The 18,294-nt window shown below is 39.6% G+C and overlaps 3 protein-coding genes across 9 annotated transcripts in view; all 3 read left to right on the top strand.

The window, feature by feature from the left end:
• Nucleotides 1–18,294, top strand: part of LOC306997051 (uncharacterized protein) — a 45,067-nt gene that overhangs the window by 8,951 nt on the left and 17,822 nt on the right. Inside the window, exon 1 of one of the 7 annotated variants that reach the window (XM_079610083.1) lies at nt 6,937–7,093. The exons of 2 other annotated variants lie outside the window; for them this stretch is intronic. Coding sequence is in view for 1 of the 5 variants with exons in the window: in XM_079610080.1 (XP_079466206.1) it covers nt 17,806–17,843 (38 nt within the window). In the remaining 4 variants the exon portion in view is untranslated. Of the gene's footprint in view, nt 1–6,936; nt 7,094–10,454; nt 10,502–17,691; nt 17,844–18,294 lie in introns of those variants that run through there. 4 more of the 7 variants (XM_079610081.1, XM_079610080.1, XM_079610084.1 and 1 more) reach the window with 4 other exon arrangements.
• Nucleotides 1–18,294, top strand: part of LOC306997066 (uncharacterized protein) — a 39,212-nt gene that overhangs the window by 18,028 nt on the left and 2,890 nt on the right. The window lies entirely within an intron of this gene.
• LOC306997062 (uncharacterized protein) lies at nt 3,906–14,795 on the top strand. Its single transcript, XM_079610119.1, has 2 exons — nt 3,906–4,198; nt 13,481–14,795. The coding sequence occupies exons 1-2, from the start codon at nt 4,114–4,116 to the stop codon at nt 14,515–14,517; spliced, it is 1,122 nt and encodes a 373-aa protein (XP_079466245.1). The 5' UTR covers nt 3,906–4,113; the 3' UTR covers nt 14,518–14,795.

The raw sequence follows: 18,294 nt of genomic DNA, 5'->3' as shown, positions 1-18,294 counted from the left end.
GAACACGGTCCAGTGTTGACTCCAGTCCCTGAACGCGGTCCAGTGTCGACTCCAGCCCCTGAACGTGCTGTGCACCAGCTGGAGAACACCACCCATTTCTGGGCATAAAGACGCCTGGTTGAAGGCGCAGAGGCCGGAAGTGGGTCTGCCATCGCCCCAACCTAGGTTGGATGCGTCTATCGAGATCACTTTCCATTTCGAGACTGTGCCCATACTCACGCCTGACTGAAACCAGTCTGCTATCTTCCAAGGGGCCAGGGCTCTGATGCAGCCGTGGTTCACTTTGATGCGCAACCGGCCCGATCGCCACGCTAGCGCAGGGACCTGGTTGTTCAGCCAGCGCTGAAGAGGACGCATGTTCAGCAGGCATAGTTTGAGAACTGCTGATGCCGAGGCCATCAGGCCTAACATTCTCTCCAAACATTTGAGAGGAGTGTACGAGCCGGCTTTGAACGATAGAGAGCCTAAGTCCCTCCCCTTCCGGTGCACCACCATGGGACCTTATTTCGGAAAAATAGTGTATGGTAGTCAATGGCGAGAGACAACAAATATTTTGATCTCGTTTGATTTGTGCCCTGAAGTACATATATGATGTTTGTCGATTTAAAAGATACATTTTAAAGTCAAGAAAGTCGCAGTTTGATGTAAAACTGTTGAGGTATAAGAAAGCAAAATTGTACAAAAATGGCTGCAAAAGATGCTTTCCAACAGGTGTTTTACCATTCGTTGTAAAACTGTGGACCTATTTTTTTCAAACGCCTCACACCCATTCTTCCGTTGAGAGCTTGAAAACTACGATAAAACCTGTTGGAAAGCATCTTTTGCAGCGATTTTTGTGTGAGCATATCAGTGAACACCCCTGACCACTCGGTGAGTTTCACGTCTTTGTAAACGAAAGTTTAATGCGTTTTAGGAAGGATTATTCCTGTACACCTATGCAGCCATTGTGGAGGTGGAGGGGAAAGCGAAAGAAAACGAAAATTCTCGGGACAGCAGCATCTGTCCAAATTTTTAACTTAACCGTTCTATTTCATCAGAAACGATCTGAAAACAGGGCTTTAAGTGTAAAATACCAAACTTGTCCTTTAACTGCGCCTCTGACTGGGCTATAACTAGCCCAGTCAGCTATAACTAGCCAGTCGTCGAGGTAGTTCAGAATTCGCACACCGTGAAGTCTCAGGGGAGCGAGAGCGGCATCCATGCACCTCGTAAATAGACTAGGGATAGACTGAATGGTAGGACTTTGTATTGATAAGCCTGCCCCTCGAAGGCGAATCTCAAGAATGGCATGTGGCGAGGTGCTATCTGGATGTGAAAATAAGCATCTTTCAGATCCACTGAGATAAAAAATAATCCCCTGGGCGAATTTGCGCAAGGATTTGTTTAGTTGTCAACATCCTGAACGAGCATGTCATAAGCGCTTTGTTCAGAAGCCTGAGGACTAGAATGGGTCTGAGACCACCTTTTTTGGGAACGAGTAAATAGCGGCTGTAAAAGCCTGACTCGCTTATTGTCAAGGGAACTGCTTCTATTGCCCCCTGCATTAACAGTTTCGAGACTTCGGCGTGAAGCACGTGACTCACGCTGCTTTTCACCGATGTCTCGACCACGGCACGAAAGCACGGGGGTCTGCGGACAAACTGTAGCGAGTAACCTCGTTTTATTATGTTCGACACCCAATCTGAAATACCGGGGATGGCCTGCCAGGCCTCAGCCCGCATAGCGAGGGGTTGAATTATATCTGGGGCCAGGTCGCTTTGTGATAGGGACCTGGTTGCCCAGTTATTTTGTGCTTGTGACACTGTAGGGACAGCGCTTATGTGTAGAGCGCGCTCTATATTAAGAGTACGCTCGGCGTGTGCCGGGGAGCGGGCTAATAGGGGAAAATCTGAATGATTTTGTGACGCTGTGTGAACAGTGCTTATGTGCAGGGGTGCAAACTGTGTAGTGGGCACACTGCCTACATTGGGAATAGAGAAAAGGCTCTTTCTGTGTTTTATTATGGTCGCCGTTAAAACGGCGTTTGTGTGCAGGCGTGCATATTTTATGACAGCCGCCTGGGGATTTAACCACTGTCTCTTTCTTCCTGTGGTTAGGAAGGCTTTGGAGGCTCGGTGTTCGACGCAGCTTTGGGCTCTCGTGCGGCTGTCCGAAGCAGAGCTGGAGTGCTTGGGGAGGAAATGGCGCATGGCTTGTGATGCCTTCTGTGCTTCAGTGTAGCACTCTGCAAACCCTTTCACTGCTGGGCCGAAGAGGCCGGTGGTGGAAATGGGAGAGTCCAAGAAGGGAGCCTTGTCAGCGTCCTTCATCTCCGTGAGGGTTAGCCAAAGGTGGCGCTCTAGCACAGTCAAATTAGCCATGTTCCTGCCGATCGCCTGGGCGGTAACCTTCGTCGCGCGTAGCGCCAAGTCAGTAGCGCTACGCAGGTCCTTAAAAGTCTCAGGATCAGGGCCGGACTCATCCAAGGAGCTGAGAAGTTTTGCCTGAAGTACCTGGAGGACGGCCATCGTGTGAAGCGCCGAAGCAGCCTGCCCGGCGGAGGCGTATGCTTGACCGGTGAGAGCTGACGTAGTGCGGCAGGGCTACGATGGGTGCGTCGCCTTTGACTGCCATCCTCTAGCGGAGAGCGGGCAAAGGTGCTCGGAATGCTGTCATAATCGTTCTCCTTCGCGCCATTGAGTGTCGAGAGCGTCGAAGAAGCCGAGGATTTGAGACGAGCTGAGAAAGGAGCCTTCCATGACTTTGTCAGCTCGTCATGAACTTCAGGGAAGAAGGGGGCGGGCCTTTGGGGAGGAGCTTGACGGCAGCTTTGCAGGAACTACTCGTCTAGCCTGCTTCGAGAGGGTTCTACGGGCTGAGACCAATCCAGCCCGAGGTCTCCCATGGCCTTCGTCAGGAGTCTCATTAGTTCAGCCCGAGGGAGTCGAAAACGCGGGGTCCGCGATAGAGCCCGACCACTCCTCACTCTGTGACGCAGCAATAGAAAAGATGTCGTCTTCATCATCTTCCGCTTCCGGTCCGCCGAAGCAGGTTGTCCTCAGAGCTGCAGTTCATGTGGCTCGTTCTGCTGAAGGCCTTTTTGACGGCGGCGGCTTCTCAATCCGGAGGTCAGCGTCAATTTAAATTCCTATGGCGGGAAATGGGCTTCTTATGGGCTTAAGCCACGCCCATATTGGCGGGCTCTGACGTGTCTGGCCGCGGAGCGACCTGATAGGTTCACGTGGCTCAGCCGCCTCATCATAGGTTTGTGCAGTTGCCGCAGCACAGCCAATCAGCGCGCTAGAATGCTCTACTGTGGTCTGCTGTGCAGCTGCACTGCGTTTTACATATATAAAATTATAAGGATAATTTTGGCTTCAATATTTTTGAGAAATGGAGTTTTCCCATAGCGTAAGCTGGCCTTACGCAATATGAGAGAACTCTAGAAAGGGAACGCATTATATTTAGTTTAAGTTGTTATTTTTAACCTTTAATAATAATACCAGCTGACAGGTCTCTCTGTATGTTTACAGCATTAGTGAGATTTCTTTCTCTTGAGAAAAAATAACATGTATCTATACTGTACCTAATAATTATCCAAATGAATCGATATTGAATCAAGATGTCAAGCAATAATAAATACACTAGCTCAAGGGTGTAGATTTGGTTTGAACATTGGGGGGGTTTTCATGTGATCATGGTATAAATATTGGGGGGGGGGGGGGTTGTGGGGGGGTTGTAATGCATAGATTTAAATATTGGGGGGGAGGTTATGTCCCCCCCACAAATTACGCCCCTGCACTAGCCTACCAGTAATTGTAGCCTACCATGTAGCTAAACATTGTAAAAACGTTTTTTTCTCTGAACAAGAGGCTGGAAAGTGAATGGTGTGTTTACAGCTGTACTCCTATTTCAGGCCCGCAAGAATGTGTCCTATATGGTGAAGACCTTCCCACCTGTTCATTTCTTAAAATATCTGTAGAATGCGTTACCACTTTGGGAAGGATGTATGGATATATACTTGAGTGTGAGGCAGGACTCTGCAGTTGTTTCTGCAGAAGCTCCTTAGCTTTATATATTTAAAGAATAAAGTCCATCTCTGGCATGAGAACCCCAAGACTGTGACTGTTAAAGATGGAGTTTATTAAAGAGGAGATTGAAGACATGAGTGATCCAGAACCATCCAGAATAAAACATGAAGATACTGAGGAACAAATAGGTTGGTGTCCATTCTTGATTCTTCAATTCTATAAATGAATAACCAGTATACGGATGATAAATGATAGAGAAATGCATGTAATGATCATAACCTGAATATCACTGAACTGACCTTTCCAGATCAAAGATACATTATACTCACACAGACAGATACCTGATGTCTTGTTTTCTGCTAAGTTTTTTAATTCTCACATTTAACCTCATTGAACTGATTCTAACAGCTTAATATGTTTATTTTAGACCAGATGGAAGTGACGGAGCAAAGACAAAAACTAAATGACGTAAAGAAACACTGCGACTTAGAAACTCAAGGAACACAAGCCAAAAAGCTGCACTCCTGCTCTCAGTGTGGAAAGAGTTTCCAAAAGAAAGCAAAGCTTAACAGACACATGAAAATTCACACTGGAGAGAAACCGTTTACATGCACTCAGTGTGGAAAGAGTTTCCAAAATAAAGTAACCCTTAACAGACACTTGAGAGTTCACTCTGGAGAAAAACCATTCAACTGTGATCAGTGTGGGAGAGATTTTATTTCATCATCAAATCTAAAGAAACACCTGATGGTTCATTCAGACGAGAAGCCTTATGTGTGTTCTCTCTGCGGAAAGAGTTTTTCACGACTGGACTGTTTTAAACTGCACCAGAAAACACATAATGAAGTGAGAGATCATGTGTGTTGTGACTGTGGGAAGAGCTTTGCTGCAGCTGCTCAACTGAAACGGCACCAAAGAATTCACACTGGAGAAAGATTTTACAAGTGCTCATATTGTGACAAGAGTTTTGCTTGGTCTGGATCTCTGAAATCACACGAGCGAGTTCATACTGGAGAGAAGCCGTACTACTGTACTCGGTGTGAGACGAGTTTTAAACATTTATCAAGCCTTCAAACTCATATAAAAAAATGTTGCAAGTGATTAACAATCGTTTTCATATCAAATACCTCAAGTAAATTGTGAGATAAAAAAGTTTGTCCTAAAAGCACAATATCCTCTATATCAGGGGTGTCAAAATCTTGTCCTGGAGGGTTTGGTTTCAGGAGTTTTTTTTAACAGATTTTAAGAGAAAACTTAAATTTCTTTCTTCAGTCGAAAATAAATTAAGGTTTTTGAGGAAACCATTCCAGTATTTTTCGCCCTTCCCTACCTTTTTGAACCGGAGTACACAGACAAATTACTTAGATAGATGACGTGACGCGTGACTTTTCCAACGTGATGACGCAATACGTGGCGTATCTCAGAGATGGTACAAGACGGGCATTTGTGGTTAAAAAGTATATATATATATATATATATATACTCTAAAAAAAATGCTGGGTTGTTTCAACCCAATTTTGTGTAAAATAGGGACAAACCCAATTAAAAAATTTAATGTAAAATGAGTGTATATATATATATTTTTTTTTTTTTAATGACCGATCGTTTCGCTAGGTAAGACCCTTATTTCTCAACTGGGATTGTGTCGAGACTTTGAAGCTGCATTGATACGGACATTTGAACCTTCTTTGAACATTTGAATAGTTGGCTGCAATTGAAGTCCATTTTGTGTAGAAAAATCCTGGAATGTTTTCCTCAAAAACCTTAAATTATTTTCAACTGAAGAAAGAAAGACATGGATATCTTGGATGAAATCTGGGTGAAATTGTCAATTTAAAAAAAAAAGTGAACTAATCCTTTAACTAAGAACTTTTACTGTCATTTAGGAGAATTCTAAGCGGTAAGATAAAATGTTTTATGAATACGGACCCAAATCGGTGTTATTAAACAATGAATACAAATTAATATCTCTAGTATTGGCCAAACGTTTAATAGGGGTTTTAATTTTTTATCATTGATCAAACTCAAAAATGAATAAAGTAAAAGTATCTTTCAAATGAATAAAATGTTGTCATACATTTCATGAAGAAATATAAAATTGATATTGACACAAGATGTTCATTTTGCTAAATTCATAGAAAATGTGTTTCATTTATTTATAAGCTGTCATATTGAACAACTTTGGAAAAGTATTTGGCATATTTATCAATGGTAATATTCTGCAAGATGTAATAGAATACATTATCTTAGGACACTATGAACCTGACTCTTCTAAAGAAACTAGCTTTGTTATAAATGTATTTTCTTTGCTAAATTTATACACACAAATGCAAGGTCACCAACAACAAACCTTTTTTTTTTTTTTTTTATCTCAAATCTATTTCATCTTCAGTAAATACGAAAGCAAGTAGAACCATTTCTATTTGCAGTGCCTTTAATTTGCATACTCTAGCCTAACTGATGAATAAATTAATTCACACTCATGTGTTCCCCTTTCCTTTTCTTCTTTTGTTATTTACCTTTTTTCCTTCATTAGCACATTATTGTTTTTTTCTCTGTATTGGTTGGCAATGGGTGCATTGTTGTTAAATTGTTGTGTTTTATAAATATGTAAACTCTGTATGCAAAATATGCAAAACTCTTTTTGCATCAATAAAAAACTGGAATTCCAAGTCTTTGCAGCGCAAGTCCAAAACCTGAAGCACTGAATGAAAAGTGTTTCTTAATAAAAAAAACGTCTAAAATGTCTAAATACATTGACTAGTATAATATTTAAGACACATACATTGAAGTAAATAGAGACATTTACATTTCAATTTTGACTAGTCACTGATATTTTCAGATCTCTAAAAACCTGATCCTAGTCGAATCTGCTGTTGTGTGATCAGAGACTGTATCTGCACACACACACACACCAGAGCGCCGCCCCTACGCGTTTTGTTGATAATGCTACTAGTGCTAACTGTTAACCACTAACAACAATGGTCTACTGCTTTTGTTGCACTGAGAGAAAAGCTACTTAAAGAATTATTAAACAACACCTGGATGCATTCATATGTGGTTAAAGGTCTCCAGCATGACAGGTATGTAGCGCTGTGATTTTAATTGAATCATGTTGCAAAACGGACCAGAGTGTTGTTCAATAATGACAGAGAACCGTAAACGTATAGTCTTGATTTTATTTAATGTACATTTAAAAAGACGAGAGTGAAGAACAATGGAATTATACACCAAAAACGTGAAGTGGTACAAATAAACGCGTGACGGACAAGAATAATCCTTAAGAATCAAGGTAAAGTACCCAGTTACAAACATGTGAAGAGCAAGAGATCCGTGATGGTGATATTCTGCTGTTTAGAGCGATGAGCGCTCGTGCATTTTATACAGAGCTCTGAAAAAAAATTAAGAGACTACTGCAAAATTAACATTTTTGTTTTATTCTATAAACTACTGAGAACTTTTCTCCCAAATTCCAAATAAAAATATTGTCATTTAGAGCATTTATTTGCAGAAAATGCAGATGCAGTCAGTGTTGTCAGACCTCGAATAATGGAAAGAAAATAAGTTCATAGTCATTTTTAAACAACACAGTACTGATGTTTTAACTTAGGAAGAGTTCAGAAAACAGTTAAATAGACCAGTTGTCGTTTTCTGCAAATAAATGCTCTAAATTACAATATTTTTTAATTTGGACTTCGGGAGAAATGATCTCAGTATTAGATTAAAACAAAAATGCAAATTTTATATATATATATTTATACGTTGCTTTAGTTCAGGAGGAGTAACTGCTGTTTTTTTGCTTTTCCATAAATGCCACCCGGCACCTTCTGTCAGAGAGAGAATTAGCATTTTCTTTCACCCTGTCTGCCGTTTTAGTTCATATAACATTACATACTAATATATTAGGCTTAAATGTGAGGTTTATCATTCATTTTACAAAAATAATTTGTGTAAAACTGGTATTACTTGAACTGTAAAGTTGTTTAAATTTTAAAAAATTACAACACCATTTTACAGTTTAGGTTGTTACCATAGACATTGGCGTTGTTTCAAAACAATGTTCCTAATTAAATAACTTGTAGTTGTTTTCTAAGAACTGTTTGAAGTGATTTCACAATTTTTAGAAGAATTGTTACTTTTGGTGCATTCAAATTGTGCTGTGAAGTTCGTATTTACGAGGTGGGAAGTCATGTTTCCGACGGCCGGTGCGTACAAGTCACTTTCGTTGGAGTGAGATGGCGGTGTACTTTTTCTGAATTAATTACACAAAAATACAGCAAGGCTCTTAAACTCTTGTTCTAGAAAATGAAGATCAAGGAATGTGCATCAGGTGTGTTTTGCTTTTTTTTTTTATTATTAATTTATGAAGCCACTGTATACTTTATCGTTACATATATTATAATGCTAAAATATATTGTGTAGGCACTTCGCTGTAAATAGAAAAGCCTGACAATATCACTGCTAAATAACTTTAATGTGGGTTTTCACCATGTTTCTTACTGACAGCCCCCAAATCATAAAAACCGGGGCTTAAAGGGTAACTAAACCCTAAAACAGGGTTTTTAGTTAATGATCTGTAAGACTGGAGCTTTATTAGTGGTGTTGAGTTCATTGATTCAAGTAAAAAAAAATTACATTTGGAGATAGTGTTTTAATTCTACAATATATGGTGTAAAAACGTCTGAGTGCTGCCCTCTTCAGGTTGAAAGGTGGCTACTGCAGTTGAATTTTCCTATTGGAAGTTGTGGTGCCATCTGAAGTAAGCAGGCACCAGCTCACCTCGCCCTTGGCATAATCTCAGCTAGGGATGTCCCGATCAGGTTTTTTTGCCCTCAAGTCCGAGTCATTTGATTTTGAGTATCTACTGATATCGAGTCCCGATCCAATACTTCTAATACATGCTCTGATAGGAAGGGCCTGATCCTTCTGTTGTTGTACAATGCAAATCTGCATGACCGGGCAGTGCTAGCAATGTGGTCTGTGAAGATCAATTGGTCATCAATTACAACTCCAAGGTTCCTGGCTGATCTTGATGGAGTTATGGACGAGCCTAGCTGGATGGTGAAGTTGTGATTAAGTGCTGGGTTAGCCGGGACCACAAGCACCTCTGTCTTCGCAAGGTTTAGTTGAAGGTGGTGGTCCTTCATCCAGCCAGAAATGTCTGTCAGGCAGGCTGAGATGCGAGCAGCTAACGTCGGATCATCCGGCTGGAATGAGAGGTAGAGTTGTGTGCCATCAGTGTAGCAGTGATAGGAAAAGCCATGTTTCTGAATCGCAGATCCTAGTGATGTCATGTAGATGGAGAAGAGAAGTGGTCCAAGCACTGAGCCCTGAGGCACTCCAGTAGGTAGATGTTGGGTCTTAGACACCACAATCCTAAAGGACCTACCTGAGAGGTAAGACTTGATTCATTGGAGTGCGGTTCCCGAGATGCCCTTCATCTTTAGACGTCGGGGGTTTAATGAAGTATCAGTGTCCAAAGAGGCAATCAACTCATTTTATACTCTTGTTGTTTGCCGCCGAAGTTATGTTTTTTGATTGATATAAGTTGTAACTTTCCCAAAACTTCCAAGATCCTTCTCAAGGCCTCGCAGGTGCAAGCTGTCCGCCTTTTTATGTCTTTGAACTCGAAGTAAACTCAACCAAGATGGCTGATTTCATATTAAGGTTCTAGTAGTAGAACTGGAGTAAAACCCCAGAGTCTTTTCTCTTTTGTGTCCTTGAGCGCAAACACATAAATACACACACTTCTCTGCTAACAAATACTGTACATCTCTGCCAATGCTGTATAAGGCATTTCTTAGAAACAAAACTTTAAGCAATGCACTATATTTAATTCATTGGCTAAATATGTGTAACAAAAAGTTACATTAAACAAGGAGGCAGGGTAATTACATTTCATTGATATTATACAACAAAATAAAGGGATTGTAAAAGGAGGAATCGATTCTGTCAGCAATTCCAGGAGTGGGCATTTTGTTTCTGATGTGCAAACTGTAGACCAATCAGAACAGACTGGACCATCTGACCAATCAGAACAGTGGACCATCTGACCAATTAGAACAGAGCAGGCTCGCAGAAAGGTGGGGCTTAAAGAGACAAAATCTTTGAACAAACTGTTTTTCAGACTCTTTGAGAAATTAGGTGATGTGCAATGTATATTGTGAGAAAATAAAGTTTATAATTGGCGCACTTTAAAGTAATCCAGTATAAATTCAGTAACTTGTTTTTGATTTTTCCAGATCTGGTCCTGTGGGTGTCAGTATCACACAGTGATCACAGTTCACACCTGCAGTGAAGCCCCTCCCACAACAATTCACCAATAAATACTGGGAATATTCCCATCATCCTACAAGAGAAGGAGAAACTCCAGGAGTAGCAGCTGAAATCTGTGTGACTGTTAAAGATGGAGTTTATTAAAGAGGAGATTGAAGACATGAGTGATCCAGAACCATCCAGAATAAAACATGAAGACACTGAGGAACAAATAGGTTGGTGTCCATTCTTGATTCTTCATTGTTGACTGCTGAGAAACATTAAGGTAACATAGCTTCAGTTCAACAGATTTGGTTTCAGATTATTCAGTTCAACAGATATATGATAGGGATGCACCGATACCACTTTTTCCAGAACGAGTCCAATACCGATATTTTCATTTTTGGTACTCGCCGATACCGTAACCGATACCTGTATTTTCACTGCAGTTGTAATTTTTAAATGTAGGCTATTGGTAGAGAAACCAGAAGAATATAAATCATATTAGTTGGCTTCATTTGTTCATCAAATATTTTTCCTTCTGTTATTTTCATGCTTAATTAAGCCTGCTAAAATGCATTGTATGAGCTTCTGTTACTTTCACTCTTCATTCTATTGCTAAGATAGACAAACAAAGAAAGGCTACAAATGAAATAAACAGTGTTTTTCAGGTAGATATAACAGGTACAGACATTTGAATAAAGTAATCAAATGTGAAAACACAGCATATTCTTTACTGTATAAATTAAATATAGATGGATATTTTTGTAAAGTTACAAAAGATAGCATATTTAGTCAAGAGCAGTGAGTAATTTATGAATTTAATAATTTATCATGAAAACACAGCATCAGGTTTATTAGACTGCTGCCCCTTTAAGACCGAACGCACCGACCCCATTTAAAGGGGGGGTAAAATACTTAGTTTCAGTCAATCTCATGTTAATCTTGAGTACCTATAGAGTAATAGTGCGTCCTTCATATCTCCAAAAAGTCTTTAGTTTCATCATATTTATAAAATAAAAATACAGCTTTCCGATTCTAACCGGAAAAAGCCGAGGTCCTTGATTCTGGGCGTGGGCGGAGCTATAGAGTCAAGCGGGAGCACGCGGGAAGGTTTGCTTATTATCGATCGTGGTGCGGTAGGTCATATTACTATATATATATATAGTATTTGGTTTGCAAATCCAGCGACGACCTCGGCCTTGTTAATAAAACATTCGTCACTGAAATGACCAGAACACAAAACCGCACTTGCCACACTCCTTTGCTGTCCCGGAAATACAAACTGCATCCACTGTTCCAGTAACACTGGGTTCTTTGGCAAGCTGAACAAGGTAAACTTTCCCTCACATCCCAAAACACACTTTTTTGGAGACATTCTTGACATCAACCATTCCTATTTAGCGCTGCTGATGATTTCCGGTAGTAGCGCGTCGATGAGCGCGGTCTTTCTCTCCTCTGGTCGACGTGTGCGTGAACGCGCTTTTCCGAGAGCAATGCTCATATAAGGAGTTCCACTCTGGTCTACGTCATTAGATCTACGATAGAAAAAAACCAGCCGAAACGTGTTGCAATCCGGAAGTATGATTTTCAGCACAGAAATTCTCTGTTATTCGTTCAAAATAACTTTTCAAACTTTGGCCATTATTAGCATGAGAATCCATCTCTTTAACACTGTAAACAACTCTGAATACATGAAACACCATTGTACCCCCCCTTTAAATATACTGACTATGTTCACTTGAGATATAACCGACTTTGTTTACTAGGATACTCGGCAAGACAGACGTTTTTACATAGTTTTGTGTGAATTCGTCGGTACAAGCGCAAGACGTGAAAGACTTAAATTCAGTATTCACGCGATGTATGAGACGATGGTTTTCGGGGCGTGCTTTGGATGTTTGTGTTCATGGAACATCTTGACCAGCAAACATCCTGTAATACTGTAGGGAAGCACTCGTTAAACATAAATCAGGAAACAATTCATGTTTTACTTACACATACGGTTTAGTTTTAATCCAAATAACACGTGCTGAGTGAACGATCAGCAATCAAGAGCATTCAACAGAAGTGTTCTCTCTCTCTCTCTCTCTCTCTCTCTCTCTCTCTCTCTCTCTCTCTCTCTCACGCTCTCGTCAGTTAACGTTAATAATAAGCTACATGCCTCGTTTTACTTTCTTTGCCATTAACATCTGACTGAACTACAAACTTTCCTCTGACGTCTGTGAAAAAGTGATGCGCTCGACTAGCTCGCCACTGCACGTTTTTCTCTGATCAGCTCACGCACCACAGGCGTTACTATATTTTGTTTAATATTCCACTAATAAGATGCATTTACTTCATAGACAGCCTTCTTTTTTATCCCCATTATACCGTCTGTTATCTGTGTGTCTTTGTCTGGACACAAACACTGTTAATACGCTGGCTGGTATCGGTTGTTAGTAGTGTTGTCAAAAGTACAGACTTCGGTACCAAGTCGGTACTGAAATTTTCAAAATGTGACGCTTTGAACGCTGTTGAGCGGATTCGTAAACACCTGTGATTGGCCATTGTGTTCACGAGCTCATCGGATATGTCTGTGATTGGCTACAACGATCAACGCACGAGAGTGTTTGAGAACACACGGAAGTGATTGAAAGTGTTTTGAAAGCAAGAGCGTTTGAATGCAAAAGCAGGCGTTTATAAGCGCCAGTGGATCGATCCGCTGATAGACGCCTGCTTTCAAACGCTCCCGTGTGTATCTGTGTAATCGCTCGCTGAAGAGCGTTATTAATGTATATTTACAACATGTTTTTGAAGCGCTGATCATTGTAGCCAATCACAGACATATTTGATGAGCGCGTGACAATGGCCGGCCATTCCGAGGTGTTTACGATTCTGCTCAACAGCGCTCAAAGCGTCACATTTTTGAAATTTCAGTACCGACTTGGTACCGAAGCCTGTACTTTTGACAACACTAGTTGTTGGTATCGGAGCATTTTACGTATTTGAGTGTACATGAGGTATCGGTGCATCCCTAATGATACATAAAATGCATCTAAATTATCATAATATTGTCTAGCTTTTGTCATCCACATTTTAAACTGATTAAAAAGAAAAAAGGCAGAACTAACCTTTGGCAAATCAAAGATCTGATACTTGCTGCTCTGTTGCTTTCTTCTGTTAAATCAGAGTTCACTTGAACTTATTTTAACCACATAATATTTTTATTTTAGATTGGATGGAGATGAAACCGCAAAAACATGAACTGAGTGAAGAAGAGGAGGAACAGCAGAGCATCAAAACTCAAAGAACAAAAACCAATAAGCTGCACGCTTGCCCTCAGTGTGGAAAGAGCTTCAGACACAAAGGACACCTTAAAAAACACACAAAAATTCACACTGGAGAGAAACCGTATCCATGCACTCAGTGTGGGAAGAGTTTTGCTTTTGCATCAGATCTCAGTAAACATCAGCGTGTTCACTCTGGAGAAAAACCATTCAACTGTGATCAGTGTGGTAAAGATTTTCATTCATCATCAAATCTAAAAAATCACCTGAAAGTTCATTCTGATGAGAAGCCTTATGTGTGTTCTCTCTGTGGAAAGAGTTTTTCACGACTGGATCATTGTAAACTGCACCAGAAAACACACAATGAAGTAAGAGATCATGTGTGTTGTGACTGTGGGAAGAGCTTCACTAGAACTGACCAACTGAAAAATCACCAAAGAATTCATACTGGAGAAAAACCTTACAAGTGTTCATATTGTGACAAGAGTTTCGCTCGTTCTGATAACCTGAAATTACACGAGCGAGTTCACACTGGAGAGAAGCCGTACTACTGTACTCAGTGTGGAGAGAGTTTCATATGTCCCAAAGGTCTCAGGAATCATCTGTTCGTTCACTCTGGAGAAAAACCATTTAGCTGTGATCAGTGTGGGAAAGACTTTATTACATCATCACATCTAAAACAACACCAGAAAGTTCATTCAGACGAGAAGCCTTATGTGTGTTCCTTCTGTGGAAAGAGTTTTTTATGGCTAAAGAGTTTTAAAGGGCACCAGAAAACACACGATGAAGTGAGAGATCTTGTGTGTTGTGACTGTGGGAAGAGCTTTACAAGAGATGTCGATCTGAAACGGCACAAAAGAATTCATACTGGAGAAAAACCTTACAAGTGCTCATATTGCGATGAGAGTTTCGCTCGTTCTGAAAACCTGAAATCACACGAGCGACTTCATACTGGAGAGCCCGTACCAGTGCACTCAGTGTAGGAAGAGTTTTAAAAGTTCATCAAGCCTTCACACACAAGAACATTTTTTGAAAGTGAGCAACAATTGTTTTCATGTCAAATACCTTCAAGTAAATTTGGAGCACAATATCATTTAGATCAGGGGTGTCCAATCTCAGTTCTGGAGGGTTTCACTCCAGCTGTCCTCAACACACCAGCCTGGAAGTCTTTAATAGAGATGGTCTTATTGGGAGATACGAATGTCTGTGGCTTCACCATAGAGACAGAGCGTATTTAGGCCCACACCCAGGGGGAAAACAATCCAACCGTCTCCATTAACTTTGCATTACGAGAGGCTGCCTCCTTGTCATTTCTTGCTTCTAACTAAAGACAGAAAAATGCCTAAAAGCTGCTGTGTGACGAGGTGTACAGCAAACAAGCTAAGAAACACAGAAATAAGTTTTTATAAGCTGTCGACCCCAAAAAACGAGTGTTTAAGGACTTAAAAGTGGATAGGCAGTTGAGACAGAGCGTAACGTGTCTCATTACTCTGAGAACTAGCGTACGCCGCTGGAGGAGAACGTCATCGGCAACACAGGATCGCTTATCTTACAGAAATATAATATATAAAACTGACATTTGGATATTTGACTCACCAGTGACCAAATGTTTAACTTACTGCTCACGTAACTGTGTTTCTAGTGCATACTGAGTGTCAGGATCCCACAATTCACCCATTCGTTCCAGCCTGTATCCACTTTTAAGTCCTTAAACACTCGTTTTTTGGGGTCGACAGCTTATAAAAACGTATTTCTGTGTTTCTTAGCTTGTTTGCTGTACACTTTGTCACACAGCAGCTTTTAGGCATTTTTCTGTATTTAGTTAGAAGCAAGAAATGACAAGGAGGCAGCCTCTCGCAATGCAAAGTCAATGGAGACGGTTGGATTGTTCCCCCCCCCCCCCCGGTGGGCGTGGTCTTCAGATTATGACGCGTTAACGCTCTGTCTCTATTGGAAAAAGTGTAACGCTAACTTGGATCATGTGAGACGCCCCAGCCAATCATACAATGGCAGTGACATCAAAATTCACAGTTGTACCGAAATAGAAATTCTTGGTTGAAACCGAAAATGCTTTTTAAAGGGGTCATGAACTGCATTATTTAATTTTTTATGTTTCCTGATGTGCACTTATAATGTTAGCATGATTGTTTACATCAAAAATTGTCGTAATTTACAAATGAAAGCCATTTCCTAACCCTGATTTTAGCCTCTGATTTAAATGCTATGTTTGAAGGGGCGTGTCTGTGTGAGACTAAAGTGTAAACGCCCACTGCTGTGATTGGCTAACATCTTTGCATATGAAATAGCTAAGTATTACATGTGGACTCTCTCGAAAACTTTTAGCACATTTGTACTACTACACCTCTCAAGGTTGTCTAATCATGAAAAGTGTTGATTATAACATTGTTTAGATCTATAGCATCATATTTCGATTGGAGAGATGAGAACTGTAGCCACTTTGATCACATGAATGCAGTGATCTCATCATTGCAACTCAATGTCTGCACACTAACGAATGCTTTCGTCATAACTAACAGTGCGAACACAATGTAAATAAGAGATTTCTAATGGGAGTCCAGAACACTCTCGCTGTTTGATTGACATTTCCAGCAATTGTAAAGGGAGCGCTCTTTAATCGCTTTTCCATATACTTTAATCACAGTTTACATAACAGATTTAATTTATCCTACTAAGAGAAACAATGTGAAGTTGACCGTTTTAGTCACTGGTTTAATTTACTGACAATAAACGATTTGAGAAACGACCAAAACATCTGGCTGTAGGCCTCATTACATATCAGAAATGACTGGTGATTTTGGTTAGACATGAACACATAATCCGTTCTGTAACAAAGCAATAGTGACAGTAAAAACACTTTTTTTTAAGTGTGTTGCGCCGTTCCTGTCGGATCCAATATCCCTGCGTACTAGCGTTAGCAGGCATTGCACTTTTTTTTGCTAACTTTGCAGGCTTGCCTTCAAGTGGCTTTCGTTGCGTCTGAAATTGCGTTCACTGGAAGTGGTAGTTTATCCGTGAGCTTTTCACCTGCTTTTTGAATGCTATGAAGTACTGTTTTTCACAATTACACATTTGGCCAATACTAGAGATATTACAAATTAATATCTCTAGTATTGGCCAAAATATTAAATGGGGTTTTACATTCTATCATAAGTGATAAAGTGATCATTATTTTCCTTGAAAATGTTATTTTTGTCTTCTGTAGTTTTTGTTTGTTTGTTTTTTACTGGAATCATTTATTTGAAAATCTAAATCAGAAAAAGAACAGAAATATTTTCTTACTAATAAAAGAAAAGAAGTATCTTTCAAATGAATTGACAAATTGTATCCTGTCAAACATTTCATGAAGAAATGTAAAACTGATATTAACACAAGATGTTTACTTTGCAAAATTCACACAGAAACTTTAATTTATTTAGAAACTGTCACTATATTGAACAAATTTGGAAATTTGGATTTGGCATATTTGTTAATGTTAATATCCTGCAGGATGTAATAAAAGACATTAGGACACTATGAATGAATCTGACTCCAGTAAATACATTTTTATATGCAAGTTCACCAACAACAAACCAGTTAAAAAATAAAAATAAAAAAAATAAAAAGGATTGTAAAAGTATCTCAAATCTATTTCATCTTCAGTAAATAAGAAAGCAAGTAACAACTTCTATTTGCAGTGCCTTTAATTTGCATAGTTAGCAAATAATTTTTTTTATCTGTATTCTGTTGGCAATTGGTGCATTGTAATTTGTTTTATAAATCTGTCAAGTGTATTTTTTGCATCAATAAAAAACAAACAATCTAACTGACCTTTCCTTCAAATTCTCCGCAGAGCCACATCAAGTCCAACACCTGAAGCACTGAATTAAAAGTGTAAGATCTCTAAAAAGTTTTTGACTAATACTATTTAAGACACACACACAGAAGTAATTAGAGACATTTATAGAACGGTTGCAACGGTTACAAGATGTTCATTTTGCAAAAATGACTGTAACCAATTACACTTATTTTTAGACTGTTACTATATATATGATTTTTTTTCGAATTTTTTTACCTGCTCCAATTCAAATCTGTTAAATCTGCTGTTGTGTGACCTGAGACTGAATTTACTCAGCTCCACTCCCACACTAGAGCCCCGCCCCTACGCGTCTTGTTGATAATGCTAGTGCTAACTGCTAACAACAGTACACAAACTGCTGCTTTTGGTGTCACGGAGAGAAAAGCTACTTAAAGAATTATTAAACAACACCTGGATGCATTCATATGTGGTAAAAGGTCTCCAGCATGACAGGTATGTAGCGCTGTGATTTTAATTTAATCATGTTGCAAAACGGACCAGAGTGTTGTTCAATAATGACAGAACCGCAAACTGCTCATCGGATTTTATTTATTATACATTTTGAAAAGACGAGAGTGAAGAACAGTGGTGTTTTACACCATAAACGTGAAATAGTACAAATAAACGCGTGACGGACAAGTTTAATACTAGAGGTGCACCGAACTGAACATTTTGAATGCACTGGCCGAAAACCGAAACCGAAAATGACTTTTTAAATATATATATATATTATTTGTTTTTTTTGTTTTTTTGTATAATTGTATTATTATTAGACTTTTTAATTAAATTCAATAATTTTACCGAATCCGAATTTAAAAAATGCAAGCAAAAAAAACAAAAACAAAAAAAACGACTACCCTCTAAACAACACCAAGATTGGACAGAAAATATATTAAAATCTTAT

Source organism: Phoxinus phoxinus, assembly GCF_949152265.1.
Source record: "Phoxinus phoxinus genome assembly, chromosome: 4".
NCBI classification, from domain to species: Eukaryota; Metazoa; Chordata; class Actinopteri; order Cypriniformes; family Leuciscidae; genus Phoxinus; species Phoxinus phoxinus.
Note: the sequence above shows the minus strand (reverse complement) of the source record. Positions and strands in the feature narration are given on the sequence as shown.

Coding starts and splice junctions, on each gene's coding strand:
- LOC306997062 (XM_079610119.1), top strand. CDS start 4,114: ATGGAGTTTATTAAAGAGGAGATTGAAGACATGAGTGATCCAGAACCA. Junction 4,199..13,480: donor AGATACTGAGGAACAAATAG/GTTGGTGTCCAT, acceptor TTTTTATTTTAG/ATTGGATGGAGATGAAACCG.